We start from the raw sequence: 17298 nt of genomic DNA, 5'->3' as shown, positions 1-17298 counted from the left end.
GATACCTGTAAATTAAGAAATTAAAAAACACAACGGCATAAAATAAGGCTCTAGGTGGAGAAATGATGATGTATTAAATTACAATTTCTGTTTTTATGTGGGTTGAAAAAACAAATCTTCCGAGGAACAAGTCTCTCTCAGCATAGAGTAAAAAGAAAAATATCAATACACGCTCAATGATACAGAGGATAAGACAAAATACCAAAAAATATTACACGCTCAATGATAGAGGATAAGATAAAATAAAATACACACACAACTTGAGCTTACAAGAAATATGAACAATACTAACTATTTCATGACACCGCTTTGCCCGAAAATGAATATAATATAGACCATGAGTTCTTCATATGACATGCATTGGAGGTTCTACTGGACGAATCATTAGAATTTCTGCGATTCTGCAACACTTGGCAGTTTATTGGGGATTACATTCGAAATAGATCCGGCAATGGCTGAGAACTGGTTTTCTGAAGTGGTGGTAGCTTTGGTTGGACTTCCAAAGGTGGTGTTTGGATTGGGACCTCAGATTGTGGAGCTTGGGATGGAGCCTCTGGTTGTGGAGCTGGGGATGGAGCCTCCGGTTGTGGCGCTTGCGATGGGGCCTCCGACTGTGGCGCTTGGGATGGAGCCTCTGATTGGGCCGCTTGGGATGGAGCCTCTGATTGGACCACTTGGGATGGGGTCTCTGATGGCGGCCCCTGGGATGGGGCCTCTGATTGCGGCCCTTGAGATGAGGCCTCTGATTGAGGCGCTTGGGGTGGGGCATCTGATGGTGCCGCACTACCTGTAGAAGTTTCTGGGACACTTTCTCCCGGAGCAGCCGGAGCTGGATTAGCTGGATCACTCTCTGCTGATGAAACGGGAGGCTTGTCATTTGATGTGGGTTCACCTGATTCTAATGGTTGTTGCTCACTAGAAGGTGCTGGTGTGGTAGCATGGGCTGCTTCTAATAGCAAGGGCTTGCCTGGTTGCTGCTGTGAGTTCTGAGCCCCAGGAGCTGGTTTCTTTTGAACAGAAATTGGAGGAGCTGAAAGAGACGGCATCCCTGGAGGAAGAATTTCAATCGGCGGCTTCTTGGCAGCATCTGCTAAACTTGTGAGCTTCGGTTCCTCCAGAGAAGCCAAAAATGCAGCAGCAGCATCAGTTTTCATTGTTGGCGTATGCTCAACCTCTCTTTGTAGCATTTTATTCCAAGCCTGAACCAAGTTCTTCAATGTTGGTCTCCCATGAGCCTGCAAATATTCATGAGGTCAGGTCTAAGTTACAATATCTGAGATACATGTATAAGCATACATAAAATGTCATACATGGGCATGAAGCACAGCCTCGGCAAGCATTCCAGTATCCTGCCACGCCTTCTCCATAAGGGCATTGTCTCCCAAAACTGCAGCTGCAAATGCTGCTTCACGTCCGGAGCCAACTGATATTAAATTGTTTACCAAGTTCTGCAGTGCATGCAACGGTTTTTAGAAAGTATGATATGACAATAGAAGAATTCAAAAAATTCCCATCAACAAGAATAATCTGGAAAACATAGAAGACAAGTACAAAGAAACAATCAAACACAAAATGTCGAAATTCTTTGTTAGAAGACCTCAATCAAACTGCTTAGAGAACGGATAGCATGCAAGAGAGGACAATTATGAATAGGTTGACAACAACGAATCATATATTGCATACAATGATTAATTGTCGAAGTGAAAGGCAAAAAAAAAGTAAGAAAAGCATGTTCAGATACGGATAGCATACACTAAGCCGTGTCAACTCTCCATGATTGGCTAGGCGCAGAGCTTGTCCTCTTAATTCATGACCCTGTAAAGCTCCTTTTACAGAAGCTGCAGCACCCAATCTCTTAAGAGCTTCCCGAGCAATTTCAGCCTGTCCAGTAGCATCTGCAGCATCGATAAGATCCAAAAACTCCTTGACAAATTTCACTATTCCTTGGACAGCTTCCAGAATATTTTCTTTCGCAGTTGTTACAGTTAGAATGTCCTTCAAATCAAATCCTGTATTCTCTTGCCCCAAGTCCCTACTGTTACTCATTGTAAGAAGGCATTGAAGAGCTCTTTTCAAATCATTGCTCTGCATGGCCAAATCAAACTCTAACCTACAAAACAGGGATATCAATTATATGGTTCAAACTGAGATGTTTTGCTATCACCATAATAACAGAAAGGATTCAACACAGAAGTGCCAGTAATTGACAAAAAAGAAAAGAATCCCCTCAAAATGGAAATAATAAGCACAAAAAAGAAAAAAGAAAAAGGAAGAGCAACAGTAGGCACTGCGACATCAAACACACAAGGGGGCGAGTGTAGTTATGGCAAACCTCTTAGATATTCCAGGCAAATGAAGTGCCTCAGTAGCATAACCCATGCCTAGCAAAAATTGAGCTAAATCATCATGATGTTCTCTGCCAAGCCTACTTGCCCTGAATAAAAGAAAAACATGTGGCATTAAATAATTATAGTTAAATCTGTATAAAACAGTAGAGAGAGATTGTTACCACTTGACAGCACTAATTGCATCTCCATAAGCAGCAAGACACCGACAGCGGATCCCAGGGTGGCTTAGGGATAAGGCATGAGCACTCATATATCTGCCAGGGAGATATTCAGGAGTTATACACGGAAACTTCTACAATTGATATTTATGCTAGAAGGATAATATGAAAGTAATAACCATTTCATTCTTTTAAATAGAACCAGAACTGAAAGCAAAAGTTATGGTAGCTAGTCAAATCAAACAATTGCTGACTTTACATAGTGTTGAGGAATGAGGACAGAAAAACAAGGCAAGTCAACTCAACTCAACAACGTTTTCAAATAATTTATTGAATTAAGGGGTACTTATATCCTTTTACTTACCCTATAATACTTCATTGCGAATCCTAACTTTCAACTTTTTGACAAGAATCACAAATCTATGAAGCAACATCAAACACTACTATTCCAAGGAGTTTGAATTTGCTTGTACTTTGAAGTTGTACATGACAACAGAATAGAACAAAAGAAAGGAAATTGCTTATGTTCACATTCATATACTTATCAGGTAACATAATTAATTCAGCATACAGTATTAACAAATAGATTATTGAAAAAGGGAACCCAATACCTATCAATTAGCCAAAGAACACCATCTCTGACACCCACCACAACCAGAGGTCCCACAGGTCGTTTCTGCTCTGTTGGAAAACGAGTAACTGCAACTGAGACCCCTCCACCACCAACGGCTACCTCATTAACCTTTCTTTCTTCAAACTCTTTTGGCATCCCTGAATCATCCCCATCAACTTTAGATTGTCTCGACAATGTTAAGAAAGGAGGCACAGATGGGGCATGCTGAAATGAGGCTAATCGCACCACCTAAAACAGAAAAAGAAAAAAAGAAAAGAGAAATAATGGAATTTTAATCAAAAGAGATGTATGACTTTAACATATAGCAACTGTATTTAGGCTGCAACTTCTCTAAACTCTCCAGCTATTAAAATTCTATGTAAAGCTGCTCGTATAAAGTAGGTAGAATGAAATGAAACCAAAGCCTCTAAAATTTATAAAAGATGACGAATACAACTTGGATTATAGATTAAAAAATTCCAGGAACAAAACTTACATGGTCTAATAAAAAGAGGTTATTTTGTTATCAATAAAGAAAATTGTTTACATGAATTTTTGTAACAATTAATATAAACTTTGAGTAATTCATTGCCTGAAAAACTCGTTACAAATCTCAGATGCTTTCACAGAAAAGAAGGCACCAACTCCAGATAAACTGAGGAAAACTTAATTTGTATGTTTCTATGTAAGGCAATGAACGGTCAGCAAAAGGTCATACTTTAGGGAACTCTTTTTACCTGTAGCATTGGGGGCCTCAACGCTATCCTTTCTTGCGTAACAGATTGCGGACCATCAACTGCAATTAGTGCTAATTCACCATGCGCGGCAAGGGCTCTTTGTTGTGCCTCCTTTAGCTTCATTTCCTCTTTCCTCTTTTTGGTTTCAATGTCAATAGGTGCAACTCCAGCATCCACAAAAACACATCTGGAAAATGCAGCATAAGAAGATGAGCACAGCTTACATGTTACAACATTTTTTATTCCCTATTATCAACTCAATTTACAATTATATTTTGCATTCTTATTTGTTGATGCAAAGTGGTGCAAAGAATATGTGACAATGAAAAAAGAGATGAAATACAGCAACAAGTTTCTTGACAGACACCATTCTCACATATATAATGGTCTTGTTGCTCCTAATAGCAAACTCAGGTCCTAATTTCCTGAGTTCATATAGTTCTACTTCAACATTCTGAAATCTCAGCTTGAGTTTTCTCCAAGCGAGGACTAGAGTGCATGAATTGAATCAGTTTTTTGTGCATAGCCTTCAACTTTGACAACTTTGAGTTTTTGTGTGGGCTCACATGTAACATCATGACAAGTTTTAGAAGCTTTTCAAGATCCAGTTACTAGAAGTCAAAGTCTTCTATTAAATTCTGTGCATTACTAAACAATATCCTTTATCCGACTGTAAATCTAACAACTTCTTTTTCCCTGATAAAACAATTCTCATCTATTCCAAGAACCTGTGTAATTGTAAAGACATAATTTTTGGAGGAATTAGTATATCTTACTCAATCGTGGTAGGCGTAACCACAAACAACTGTCGCCTATGCCAAACAGCACCAGTAGCATAAGGAATTGCGACATCCCCCAGATACCTAAATTGTGGACGCAAAGAAGATATGACAATGTATTTCTGATATGAAAAAGCACAATACTCAACAGTTTGATCCCATGCTGTCCATTCTGGCTGAGGAATTAGACCACCCACAGGTTGAAAAGTTTCCCAACTGCATAATCAGGAATCACATAAGTTTAAAAGGAAAGCTCATCTTGATCTTATATCCATATATATTCATTAAAAAAGCCTTTAATGCAACGTATAGCACTAAGCACCTTTTAGCAATTGAAATGAAAAATTCATTCCAACATGGGCCAGGAGGGTGAAAGAGAGACATGTTTGCAGTCAAGTATGTAACTCTAGAAACCATGACTGCTTAAAAAAGGCAATATCCGCAAGCAATAATTGAAAAGAAAGTCCAAGCATCCTCAATTTAGGAGTTTTGAGAAAATTTTATAAGCACCGTAGAAACCGAGACTTAATTGGGTAATTTTGTCAAAAGCTTGACTCACTTTATCCAAAACACAAAAATTTATAAGCAATATCTAATAAATCCACATTATCTTAAACAATAAAGGAATGAAGAAACTCAAATTTATTAGAGAAACAAAAACATCTTTACATTTTTAGCTTGGGCGAAATAAAAAAAAAATAGCAAAAGAAAAAAAAAATTCTTGCCTGTATAGCTGAAAGTTTTGTGGTGCAGCCTCAGCAGAAGATCTATGAGAAGAAAATCCATCATCAAAAGTCGAAAAAGAAGAATGCCCACCACTTCCAAATCCAGACAGGGGCATGGATTGAATTGTTGAAATAGCTGTTGCAGCAACAGGGCTAATTCTCCGAGATGTTCGGTATGCAACACCAAGAAGGGCCCCTCCATGCAAGCCAATGACCTAGAATATAATGCTATTACTATTAGAAAGGAAACTTAACCTTCAAAACTTGTTACACATTCCACACCAAAATTTTTATGGATGAGTCCACCAATGCACATTTGAAGTGCTTATCATAAATTTCTGGCCAATTCCTAAAGCATTTGAAATCTTTTTTACAAAAATAAGTTTAATGTCAGAAAAATTTTCAAAAGCTTTCTAGATTGTTTTCTGCAATTCTAAATACAATTTGAAAGCTGGTGTAGCTGCATGTTTTTGTTCATGAGTTTAGTTATGGAAAACTGTTATTCACAAAAGCACCAAAGAGGGCTAATTTGTTATGCATATCTAGGATGTATATCAACTAAAACACATACAATATAAAGAATGTACTTAATTTTTTTCAGTCCAAGAACAATTCCATGAGGAGCGAACTACTGTTTTGTAACCCATAGGCATTTTAAAACTCATAACTAAAATGACTATAACCATAGACCGAGGAGAACAGAATAAATACCGGTTCACTGCGACCACCAATAGATCTCATTAAAATATTTGATGTGCCGTCATCCAGCAAGATGCGAACTTGTACATTGGCTGCAGAAGCAGCTGAAGCAGCTGCCGCCGCAGCTTGTGCTGCAGCAGCAGCAGCTTCTTTCGCTTTTCTTGATGAGCTCCCCTTATGAACTACAGGAATTCGAGGTGGTAATGTTGACTCTAGTATAGCAAATCTGTCACGACATGTATCCCAAGCCAGAAGCCTTGCACTGCCTGAATCAACGATTGACCAATCACTAACCTTGTAGATGGAGAAGTATGGGATATCAGGCCACACAACTGCAAGATACCTGCGAGTTGTAGAAAAATAATCATTACCATGTCAGTACCGAAGCTCCAAATAGCAATATACGAAAAATCACGACAGGTTGAAATAAACATCATAGGTAATTTGAGATGACATGTATCACACCGAATACAGAATGTCTAGAAACTTGGTTAAAGACACGCATTGTAAACAAGATGCATTAATTTCTCTCTTCTATTAGCATTTAATGAAAAGGCTGATTCACAGGCATAAGACTGTATAAACCGAAGAATACTTAATAGCAAAATAAATTTAGTACTAAAGTTATCGACCTAACTATGTCCCCTACACAGATTGAAAGTATCGTAATTAAAAATCAGCATTTGCAGTGCTGGATGAAACTTACTTTCCCGAACCGCTCACTGAGAGAACTGAATAGGAATCATGTGGAACAGGTGTACTAATGTGCTTCTTGATCTGTTTGACATGTAACGTTTCTGGTGAGTCCCCCCTGAGAGAAGTATTATTCCCAAGAGATGGATTTGCTGTCTGGGACAACTGAAAGTTTAGTAGCTTAAGTTCCCTTTCAATGACATAGACAGCATTATGCTCTCGACTTCCTGATGGTGTTGGTAAGGGAGCTACAGCTGGAAGAGATTTAGGGTCAAATTCACTGATAATGACACCAACATTGGTTCCAGTAGCGACCAGGTGAGGCTGTAAAGGATGGGCAACCATACAGTAAACCTGCAATACAACTGATGAGTCAAATTGGTAGATTATAGTAACTTGATAAAATTTTAGCATTGAACATTCATACATGTGCTTTGACATTATTATCTTTATTTAATAGAGTACTTTGAAAAACAATTTTATGAAGCAAGTCTGCTGCAAGGAAGGTTGTTCATATATCTCTCTTTTGAATTATCAGCTTTATAATTTATAATTTAATAATTGACAAACTCCATTTTACTTTGAAGCGAGTATATCACACAAAAGAAGTCCCTGTGCTTCTTTTAGGTCCCCAATGGAGTTAGTAGACAAACCCCACAATTCATTTAACATGACTTTCTCATAAAACGAATTTAATAATTTACCATATACACTGAACCACAAAAGTAATGATGTTTTCAAAGAACAAGAACTCCAGAGCTCCTGGAATTTCCCAAAAACGCAGCAAGTAGGAAGAACCACTACTCTTGCATGATTCAGTGTAAAAATCTGGGTCCTATTGAACACATGCTATATGTCTTGCAGTGGAATAAAATCAAATTCAACTGTAAGAGACCTAATTCTCATATAGCATGATATGCTGTTAAGTCTAAGGTGGTCTTTCACTTAATTCTTCAGAGACGTGTACAAGATTCTGATTCAGGGATGTTTAAAATTAAAAGGAAAACCATTTGCAAAAGCCCAGCAAAAACATTTCCCTATAACAATTAGGGCAATTTGCATTTTCTTAACATTAGACAAGTCCACAAGTCATGAAATAATTCAGTGAGTTTGTCCTATTTAAAAGAAGGTACATAAAGAAAACCTAAAAAGTTAAGAGTGACTTACCCTAATTTTCTTGTTTGGTGCGATTACTTGTGGAGGGATTAGTGAGGAAAGTTCACACAACGGCCTTGTGAGAGCAGAGTATATTGGATGTTCAATAGCCCTGAGAAAATGTCCAAACAATTCTTGGTGATACCCTTCATAAAGAACTAAAAAGATGGGAAATGATTTTGATCACATATCTCATAACCAGCTCATACCTAACTTTTATAGCCAAAAGGCACAGACTCTGATCATAAATCCACTGTTTTATAGCCAAAAAGAATAATGACCTGACGGAAATGTATAATGCATACCACTAGAAAGAAAATTTTATGCATACCATATATTGGAATCTTTAACACAAGTCAATATATCAAGGTTTGGAGCACGAGGGTGGCACCAGGATGCCACACTGTGGCAAGCCAATTTTGGAACAGGTTTAATACGCCGCAACTCCTGAAAGAGAAAAGTGGACAAAATATATAATTAATTAAAACGAAACTTGTAAGCTTAATGGAAAATCAATTGCTTTTCAAAAAATTGAAAGCCTTTTCTGAAATTTTGGAACACCTTAAAAGAAACTGTGTCCCATATAGCTAACGTCTTGTCTGCACCAATTGAAATAAGCTGCGGAGCAGCTCCAATCACTCTAGAAAGCTCAACAGCCACAACCCCACCATCATGTGCCTGTCATAAAATAAATGTCTATAATCAAATCTCCATCAGTTCTACTAGGTCAACCAGAGAAAACGTGCATTCTTAACTGATTACATTGCCTTCAAATCACAATATTGGACATCTTAGATCCGTTTGAGACACAACATTGTGTCACATTGTCCATATACAAATCATAATATGATGACGACATCCATCAGGCTAGATTCCAGGCACATAACTTACATACCATAACCAAAATATGGAATAAATTAATTCATCAGTAATCTAATCTAATAGTGGTCAAAGAAAAATGAGGGAAAATATGATATGATAAGGAGATAATTGCCTTTAAACTTAGCTTGGGAACGAGTTCTCGTGAATCTTGACTATGATCTGCACTCCAAACTACGAGCAAACCATCACTACCCCCCGAAACAAGAAGCACCTGCAATAAATTTAAGTATAGAAAAAAGAGAATGTAACAGAAAAAAACAGTTAAAAGCCTGTATACATGCGCATATAGAGTACTTAAGTCTATAAAAGATGAACACTCATATCGGCATATCCCAGCATCTCAATATCCTAAACCCAGATTTTTTTCACACCATGCTTCTGATTGAGTGAAGAAGTTACTTCCACAAAAGTGCTATCAGCATGAACATGAAGAATAAGAGATATAACATTTTATGAGCTTCAGAGGTACAATAAAATATTATACATCAAGCCCACTATAGTACTTGAACACTCAGACCAAAAAAGGAAGAAAAAAATGGTTCAACAGAAAGCTAGCATAAACATATATAAGAAGGTAACTTGATTTCATCTTTTAGAACTAAAAATGTACCTCACCAGAAGAAGCCACAAATGTCATCAAACAAGAAATGGATCCTTTATGCCCTCCTGTGTATCTTCTTACAAGCTGCATGAAACAAGTATATCACATAAAGCAATGGATATTCATAGCCAGCGTGATAGACAATTTGGGGAAAAAGCAAACCTTCCATGTCATCATTGAAAGTACTCTGATAACACCATCTGATCCACCAAAAGCAACAAGAGGAACATCACCAACAGCAGATCTAGAAAGGAATTCCATACTGAAAGAGCCATTTGGGGGGACAAAAAAACAGAGCGCAAAATATGTCAAAAACAAAAACGAAAATTACAGGTATGTTAATGTTCTTTTATATTTGTAAGTAGCAATACTACATTACTACAAAATTACCAGAATCAGTGTAAAGGAATTATAAACGCCATTTCTTCAAGTGTATAACAAATATACACAAACATAATAAAAAATAGTGATAACTTGCCAGAGAAGCGATTTGTTGTCGAGCTCCTGTTTTGGTACATCACGGCCACGCATTGTTACCAAGTCCAAAAATATGGCTTTATTTTCACAACAAATGACAAGAAAATGTCTTCCTTTAGTTGATGGAGCAGGAGAACTAAAACCTGATGCAACATGATTGACAGCTGATGGAGACTCAGCAGCTGTAGAACGGTTACGCCAAAGTTGCCAAAAGCGCACGTCATCATCATAGAAGTTCACCTGCTTAACACTTTTTAGAAACCGTATGCCCTCAGTGTTTGTTCAGGTTTCAATAAAGAGAAGTAGACAAAATAATGCAATTGCAGTGGTCTATTACCTCCCTCCACGTATGGCTTCAGTGGGTTTCCCTTTAGGCTCTGTCAACCACATACAAACACAACAATTAAGAAGATATATATATCACACCAAAAATGTATTCAGAAGAATAGTCTTTGATGTAACAGTGGAAGTTTAGAACTCTTAAATTACTGAACCAAACTATGTTGCACGAATTTCAACTAAAGATAAGAAACAGAAGATTGGCAACACAGTAGCACTCAAAGTCACTTGAAAATCTGCATGGATTTTCATTCGAAATGTTGTGCCAGATGTAGTACCTCAATTACCTCAAAGAAATTAAGGTAAGAGCAGCTAATTATAACACTGTTGAAATTACGAAACTAGAAACCATTGAAACTAAACTGGAGAAGCTTATTATAACATCCAATTTTTAAGTTGAATCATACATTACTACACTATTCTTATACCAAAGAGAACCAGTAAATGGTTACCGTTATGCTTGAGCTTTTAGGTACAAGAGCAGCTAATAGTAATAGAGTTAAATCCAATGCAATTCTCAAAGTGCTTCTACAAAAGCTTTTAGATACTCGTAAGCTAGATTACTAGAATTATGTCTCGGAAATTCAGAAGCTAAATTGACCATAACTAGAATTGAATTTCATGAGCCTCGTAGGAAGTCAAAGCAATTTTAGGACTCAGTACCTGATTCGCCTTCGGCGAGCTTCTCCAACTTGGCGCCAACCAAACGCCGCTGATCGACTCCACCAGCTTTGAGCTCGTAGATCACCTAATTCGAATCCACAGCAGAATTGAGCAATTAACACAAACTCACGAACTGAAGAAAACGAAGAAATGACGAGAGAGAGAGAGGGGTACCTGGCGATGTTCCCAGTTCCAAACAGAAACGTGATCTGAGGCATCAGCAGTGACCAGCCATGGATGCGTGGGATGCAGCTGAATCTTGACGATCTTATCGTTCGTCGGCCTGAACGCCCTTAACCGCAACATTGATTGGTGTTTCGATTGAAATGCGAAACGGATCGATAAACAACGACCTTGCTCGAGTTTCAGATCCAACAGCACATTATGTTAAGCCCTAAACAATGAGAGAAATGGTTTGGTGCCTCCAAAATGCCAAATGCTAGCCACCGTCTCTTTCTCTCTCTTTAGGCTTCTGATTTCCCTCAACAATATGCAGGAAAATTTTAAAATTTCTGCAAAAGCTATTACAGAAGAAATTTACAATTTTAATTACAAAATCGATTTTGTATTTTGAAAATGTTCGGAAATTTAATTGATTATTTTGAAAAACTTTGGATTTTTTTTTTCCCTCAAGGTCATTTTCCATTGGCTATTATTATTATTATTACAGTTTAAATTGGTTTAATTAGTCGACTTTGTCTGTCGTGTTGCTAATTTCTAGTTAATTTATTTCCCCCTATGGGCTGCTTTTTTGAGTGCAACAATAATGAATGAGCCCCCTTAGAAACTTAGTGCCCATTTATAACGATTTTGGACAATGTTTTCAAAAATATAAATAAAAAATGAGAAAACGGAGTAACATTTTCAAGATTCAATAATTACTTGGGTTAATCGTTGGTTAGAAAATAAAAACAGTTAAAACATGGTACTATGATTTGAGAATGGCAAAAACAAAGAATATGTAACTTTAATTAAAATGAATTATGTAATTAATATATGAGCTATTTTTCAAATGAATTTTTGTTAATGCCTCATCTTAAAAAAACATTTTAGTAAATAAAATAATATAGAAAATTTGGGAAAAGTCCAATTATTATTACAAAAGTTGAGTGTAATCCACGCATTTTGAGATTTATTTTTTGATCATTGAGGTGATGAGATTTTGAATTTAAAATCTCTTCTATTATAGGAAAAAAATACCACTAAACTAAGATCTAGCAGTGCAACGAGTACCATGACAAATTACTTGGTTCAATGGTTTGTTACGAAGGACACGTGGGAATTAATTAGTGTTTTTTGGTAGACTGAATGAATTAGTCATGGACTGCTAACCGCCTCATTGAGTCATTGCTGTTTATCTATCTTTTCTGTTTTCCATACAAGGATCACAAAAGGAGTGTCACCATGGAACATTTATCGTGTCAATGTTTCAGTGACTTTCAATCTTTCTTAGAATTCTATTAGATTAGATATTTTTTCAGGTACTTTTCTCTCTTTCTCTCACACATTGTTATGCACATTCAGGGCCCAAGCAATTTGTGATCCCATTTTGGAATTGAATTGAATTGTCATCACCTTCAATTTCCTGGATTGTTTTCTGCTGGGGTTTCTCAATTAAAAAGAATGCTTTTCAGAAACCCAAACCATTGCAAGAATGAATCTTCAGTTTTCTTTTTTTATTGGTCTCTGCAACCAATTGAAGCTTTGAGTGTCTGAATCCAAATTTCTTGTAAATTCTGTTTCTTCACTGTTATTTGCAGATACCCAAAAGAAAACTTAACATTATTGCTTCCTAATAAGTGCAATGTGCACCTTGTCTCTCCATAAATCTTTTCTGTTTTCAAATGATACATTTCCTTTACAGGATCAGGTTTCACATGCGAACCTCACTATACATAATTATTTATAATTAGTTTGCAATTTGGAACCTTGGATTAGAGTATAACTGAAAAATTTAATGCAAATTTCTGGTTCTACTGGTTGAAAGGGCTTTCCTTGTGGCTGAAGTTACAAGAAACCGAAATGCCGGCTTCGAGAAGGTTCTGATCTATCTTTATGAACTTCCACAGAAATTATAACGTTTTTGTTATCTCAATTTGAGTTAAGATGAATGCTCTATTGCTTCATGGAGCTAATAGTTTGTTTTTCATCTCTTTGTGCTTAAAACCTTCACCTATTAAACTGCAGCATGGATGAGAATCTAGGATTCCAGTCTGGACTTTCCAGACCAGGGCTGAATCCCCCATCAGTTCAATTTGAGAATGGATTTTGTGAAGCTAGCTCAGGACTCATCCGAGGTGGATTGGGTGCATATGGAAAGAGAATTTGTGGGTCAAGTTCTCAGTATGTGCAAAGCAATGTAAGTTTTATCAAACCCTGCACTGATTTTGGAACCGAAATTCGAAACTACAAACTGATTCCACATCTACAAAGATGGATGATAACCAGTTGTGGTATGATGTTTAAGACAAATGATATGATAAAATGTTTTCTGTGATGTCATTTTGTTTCTTTACTATTTATTCCCAAATGAGCAGATATGCAAGTACTTCTCAGATCCTCAATACTACTTCCAAGTGAACGCTCACTATGTCAGGAACAAACTGAAGATAATTTTGTTTCCATTTCTGCACAGAGTATGTAGAAATTGAACTCAAGGCTGGTCACAAACAAATTTGAATTCATAACCAAGTTGTAGGAACATGTGTTTAACTTCTAAATCTCCTTTTGTTTAGGGGCATTGGACGAGGAGAACGGAGCCAGTTGGAGGCAGGCTTTCTTATAACCCTCCAATCACTGACATACATGCTCCAGATTTATACATTCCATTCATGACATTTGCAACATACTTGGTTCTTGCTGGCATCTCACTAGGCCTCTCTGGGAAGTAAGTCTAGAGCATCCCAAAAATCCAATATTTAGCATGAAATATGTTTCGACATTTTTTATTCCTGTGCCGTGCCAGATTTAGCCCGGAAGCCATAAATTGGCAGTTTGTGAAGGGGATGGTTGGCTGGCTGCTTCAAGTGATGCTGCTCAAGGCATCGTTGTCTTCACTCGGGGGCGGAGAGGCACCTTTGCTGGACATGATAGCATATTCCGGTTACACTTTCACAGGGCTGTGTGTGGCTGTTCTAGGGCGAATCACATTGAGCTATGCATACTACTTGATAATCATATGGACATCCATGTGCTCAGGCATCTTCCTGGCAAAGACAATCAAGATAACTTTGTATGCTGAGCTCCATAGTTATGATGCAAACATGCATCACTATCTCTTGCTTGGTATCGCATTTTCACAGTTCCCGTTGATTATCTGGCTCAGCAACCCTACCGGCAATTGGCTTTCCTGAATCTGCTGTTTCGATGCAAATATGCCCCGTTGCTCAGATCTTTTGTAGTAGCAGCAGCATACTGTCCCACTTGAATGAACATTTTGTTGTGCATGGCTAGGACTTGAATTCTTTTAAACCTGTTTGCAGGAGTTTAAATGTAACCTAGTACTAATCTAATCTATAGTGTTGCTCCAGAATTAGATTAGTGATTTAGTTATACAACTTCGTTGTATTTCATAACTTAAATGATTGCATTACTCTTCTTGTGTTGGTTCCTAGTTAAAATTTGTGATTAAATTGGAGTACACCGATTACAAATTTTACATCAAAATAAATTTCCCTAAATGCCATTAGGCACTCTTCTACATGTTATTTTATTACTGATCCCATTGTTAACCGCATATCTCACAAAGAATGTCGAATAAAACTAATTATATTATACGTAGTATGGTTAACTGTCGATTTACCCCCTGAACTTGTATGCTACTTTCAATTTACACCCTCAACTTTTGTTATGGAAAATTAAGTACACGAACTAATTTTTATTGTCAATTCCACCCTCCTTCGTCCCCTTCTGCCGTCGTGTGCTTAATTTTTCTATAAAAAAAATTGAGGGTGTAAATTCAAAGTAGTGTACAAGTGATGTGGAATATATAGGCATTTTAAAGTAGATTTCACTTAAATAATTACCCTTATGTTTATTGAGGAAAAGGGAGTCGAACAAAAAAGCTCGAGTGCAGAGTTGTATTTTTATTTATTTTTAATTATTGTAAATCTATTGATAAGAAAAAAGAGCAGCTGTTTGGACCCTGGGCCGCGTTTCCTGAACATGAGTTTTTCAACGACCACGGTTACAGGGAACTCAATATTCCCGCGAAATTCAAATTCAAGACCCAAGAATTCTCAAAACCGGAAAGAAGTCATCTCTCTGTTACAGAAATGCAAACACGTTTATCAGATTCAACCAATACATGCCAAAATCATAAGAAATGCCCAAGGCCAAGACCCATTCGTGATCTTCGAGCTTCTTCGGCTTTGCTCCAACCTCAACTCCATCGACTACGCCAACAAGATTTTCCAGCAAACTAAAACCCCAAACGTCTACCTCTACACTGCCCTCATTGATGGGTTTGTGTCGTCTGGTTGTTACCTTGATGCAATTCGCCTTTACTGTCAAATGGTGAATGAGTTTATTTTGCCGGATAACTATGCCATCACCTCTGTGTTGAAAGCTTGTGGCTTTGGGTTGGCTTTGGAGGTGGGCAGAGAAGTCCATGCCCAGGTTTTGAAGCTTGGGTTGTCAACGAATAGATCAGTAAGGATGAAGCTGATGGGTCTTTATGGGAAGTGCGGTGAATTTGAACGTGCACGGCAGGTTTTCGATGAAATGCCTGAAGGGGATGTTGTTGCTTCATCGATTATGATTACTTCTTATGTTGATTATGGATTGGTTGAGGAGGCAAATGGTGTTTTTAATCGGGTTAGAACAAAGGATACGGTTTGTTGGACTGCAATGATCGATGGACTGGTTAGGAATGGAGAGATGAATAGGGCTTTGGAGATGTTTAGGGAGATGCAGAGGAATAATGTGACGCCTAATGAAGTTACCATTGTTTGTGTTCTATCTGCTTGTTCACAGTTGGGAGCGTTGGAGCTGGGGCGATGGGTCCACTCATACATGGACAAGTATGGCATTGAATTCAATTACATTGTAGGTGGTGCTCTGATTAATATGTATTCGAGGTGTGGTGATATTGATGAGGCAGTAGAAGTGTTTGGTAAGATGCAAGAGAGAGATGTCAGTAGTTATAATTCCATGATTGAGGGGCTTGCTATGCATGGGAAGAGCAATGAGGCAGTTGAAATGTTCTGGACAATGACAAAACAAGGGCTTAGGCCAAATAGCATTACTTTTGTTAAAGTATTAAATGCATGTAGCCATGGAGGCTTGTTGGAGTTGGGATTTGAGATATTTCATTCCATGACTACTCGTCACGGCATTCAACCACAGATAGAACACTACGGATGCATGGTTGATCTTCTAGGTCGCTCCGGTCAGCTTGAAGAGGCATATAGTTTCATTACAAAAATAAAAATGGCACCAGATCATATCATGTTGGGAGCTTTGCTAAGTGCTTGTAAAATCCATGGAAATCTCGAATTAGGAGAACGGGTAGCCGAAATCTTGGTAAATTGCGGCGATGCTGATTCGGGAACTTATGTTCTGCTATCAAATGTATACTCTTCATCGGGGAGGTGGAAAGAGGCTGCACAAGTGAGAGCAGAGATGAAGGAAAGTGGAACTCCAAAGGAGCCTGGTTGTAGTTTGATTGAAGTGAACAATGAGATCCATGAGTTCCTTTTGGGAGACCTCAGGCACCCGAAAAAAGAAGAAATCTACAAAAAGTTAAAAGAGCTAAACGATGAACTAAAATCTGAAGGGTACTTGCCTGCAACAGAGGTGGTTTTGCATGACATTGAGGACAGGCAAAAGGAATGGGCTCTGTCAATACATAGTGAGAGGCTTGCCATATGCTACGGGCTAATCTCTACAAAACCATGTACCACTTTGAGGATTGTGAAAAATTTAAGGGTTTGCAATGACTGCCACTCAATGATCAAGTTGATAGCTAAGATTACCAAGAGAAAGATTGTTGTAAGGGATCGCAATAGGTTCCACCATTTTGAGAATGGGACTTGTTCTTGTGCTGATTATTGGTGAAAGAAAAAGCTTAATACAAACAGCAATATCAAGTAGATATCTTGTTTCGTTACCCTGGAGTTACAAGTTTTCATTTATGTTTTTTTCTTTTTATGGATACTTGTTTTTGTACTTGGTTGATTGTGCAGAACATTTTAGGTTGGAACAACATTGGGCACCCCTGATAAACATGAATAACAAATTATTTGCAACAGCATCATAATTTTGTAGCTAAACTCCAACTTCATCAGTGATGTACATGCCAAGCTTGACTTTGCGAACAAAAATAAATGAATCAAGCTTGAACAGCTCGAGAAACGATTCAACATGCTTCAAAATAGTCTCATTGGACCATACATTTCACAACTTGAAACAGTGTTTGGACAGCTCGTT

At 37.7% G+C, this 17298-nt stretch overlaps 3 protein-coding genes across 4 annotated transcripts; 2 read left to right on the top strand and 1 right to left on the bottom strand.

Moving 5' to 3' along the window:
- Positions 1-55: 55 nt before the first annotated feature.
- On the bottom strand, positions 56-11401 carry LOC103334677 (Transducin/WD40 repeat-like superfamily protein). 2 transcript variants are annotated; one of them, XM_008237653.2, is made up of 21 exons: positions 11044-11401; positions 10870-10954; positions 10205-10244; positions 9869-10117; positions 9553-9652; positions 9400-9474; positions 8902-9000; positions 8469-8585; positions 8239-8354; positions 7920-8019; positions 6766-7106; positions 6072-6402; positions 5361-5575; positions 4633-4851; positions 3857-4043; positions 3118-3368; positions 2510-2602; positions 2333-2434; positions 1753-2110; positions 1311-1448; positions 56-1235 (listed from the first exon to the last, which is right to left on the bottom strand). In XM_008237653.2, the coding sequence occupies exons 1-21, from the start codon at positions 11173-11175 to the stop codon at positions 429-431; spliced, it is 4155 nt and encodes a 1384-aa protein (XP_008235875.2). In that variant the 5' UTR covers positions 11176-11401; the 3' UTR covers positions 56-428. The 2 variants fall into 2 exon arrangements, with proteins under 2 accessions (XP_008235875.2, XP_088909981.1); XM_089053855.1 differs by having other exon boundaries at positions 9869-10107; positions 11044-11395.
- Positions 11402-12285: 884 nt separating this feature from the next.
- LOC103334737 (uncharacterized) lies at positions 12286-14438 on the top strand. The gene is made up of 5 exons (XM_008237710.3): positions 12286-12908; positions 13057-13228; positions 13407-13505; positions 13605-13756; positions 13835-14438. Exons 1-5 carry the CDS (start codon positions 12892-12894, stop codon positions 14220-14222), a joined length of 828 nt encoding a protein of 275 aa, XP_008235932.1. The 5' UTR covers positions 12286-12891; the 3' UTR covers positions 14223-14438.
- A 535-nt stretch (positions 14439-14973) lies between these two features.
- On the top strand, positions 14974-17135 carry OTP80 (Tetratricopeptide repeat (TPR)-like superfamily protein). The gene has a single exon (XM_008237654.3). It carries the CDS (start codon positions 15034-15036, stop codon positions 16924-16926), a length of 1893 nt encoding a protein of 630 aa, XP_008235876.2. The 5' UTR covers positions 14974-15033; the 3' UTR covers positions 16927-17135.
- Positions 17136-17298: the final 163 nt, after the last annotated feature.

This window comes from Prunus mume, linkage group LG6 (genome assembly GCF_029339155.1).
Source record: "Prunus mume cultivar Tortuosa linkage group LG6, ASM2933915v1, whole genome shotgun sequence".
Classification (NCBI taxonomy): Eukaryota; Viridiplantae; Streptophyta; class Magnoliopsida; order Rosales; family Rosaceae; genus Prunus; species Prunus mume.
This window is presented reverse-complemented; position numbering and strand designations above follow the sequence as displayed.

What these genes read in the sequence shown, in the direction of transcription:
- LOC103334737 (XM_008237710.3), top strand. An exon ending in CTCAGTATGTGCAAAGCAAT is followed by an intron (nt 13,229 to 13,406) that starts GTAAGTTTTATC and finishes CCAAATGAGCAG; the next exon opens with ATATGCAAGTACTTCTCAGA. An exon ending in TGTTTCCATTTCTGCACAGA is followed by an intron (nt 13,506 to 13,604) that starts GTATGTAGAAAT and finishes CCTTTTGTTTAG; the next exon opens with GGGCATTGGACGAGGAGAAC.
- OTP80 (XM_008237654.3), top strand. Translation starts at nt 15,034, where the DNA reads ATGAGTTTTTCAACGACCACGGTTACAGGGAACTCAATATTCCCGCGA.
- LOC103334677 (XM_008237653.2), bottom strand. Translation starts at nt 11,175, where the DNA reads ATGTTGCGGTTAAGGGCGTTCAGGCCGACGAACGATAAGATCGTCAAG. An exon ending in TTTCAATGATGACATGGAAG is followed by an intron (nt 9,475 to 9,552) that starts GTTTGCTTTTTC and finishes TGTTTCATGCAG; the next exon opens with CTTGTAAGAAGATACACAGG. An exon ending in TTCCCAAGCTAAGTTTAAAG is followed by an intron (nt 8,586 to 8,901) that starts GCAATTATCTCC and finishes ATTTTATGACAG; the next exon opens with GCACATGATGGTGGGGTTGT.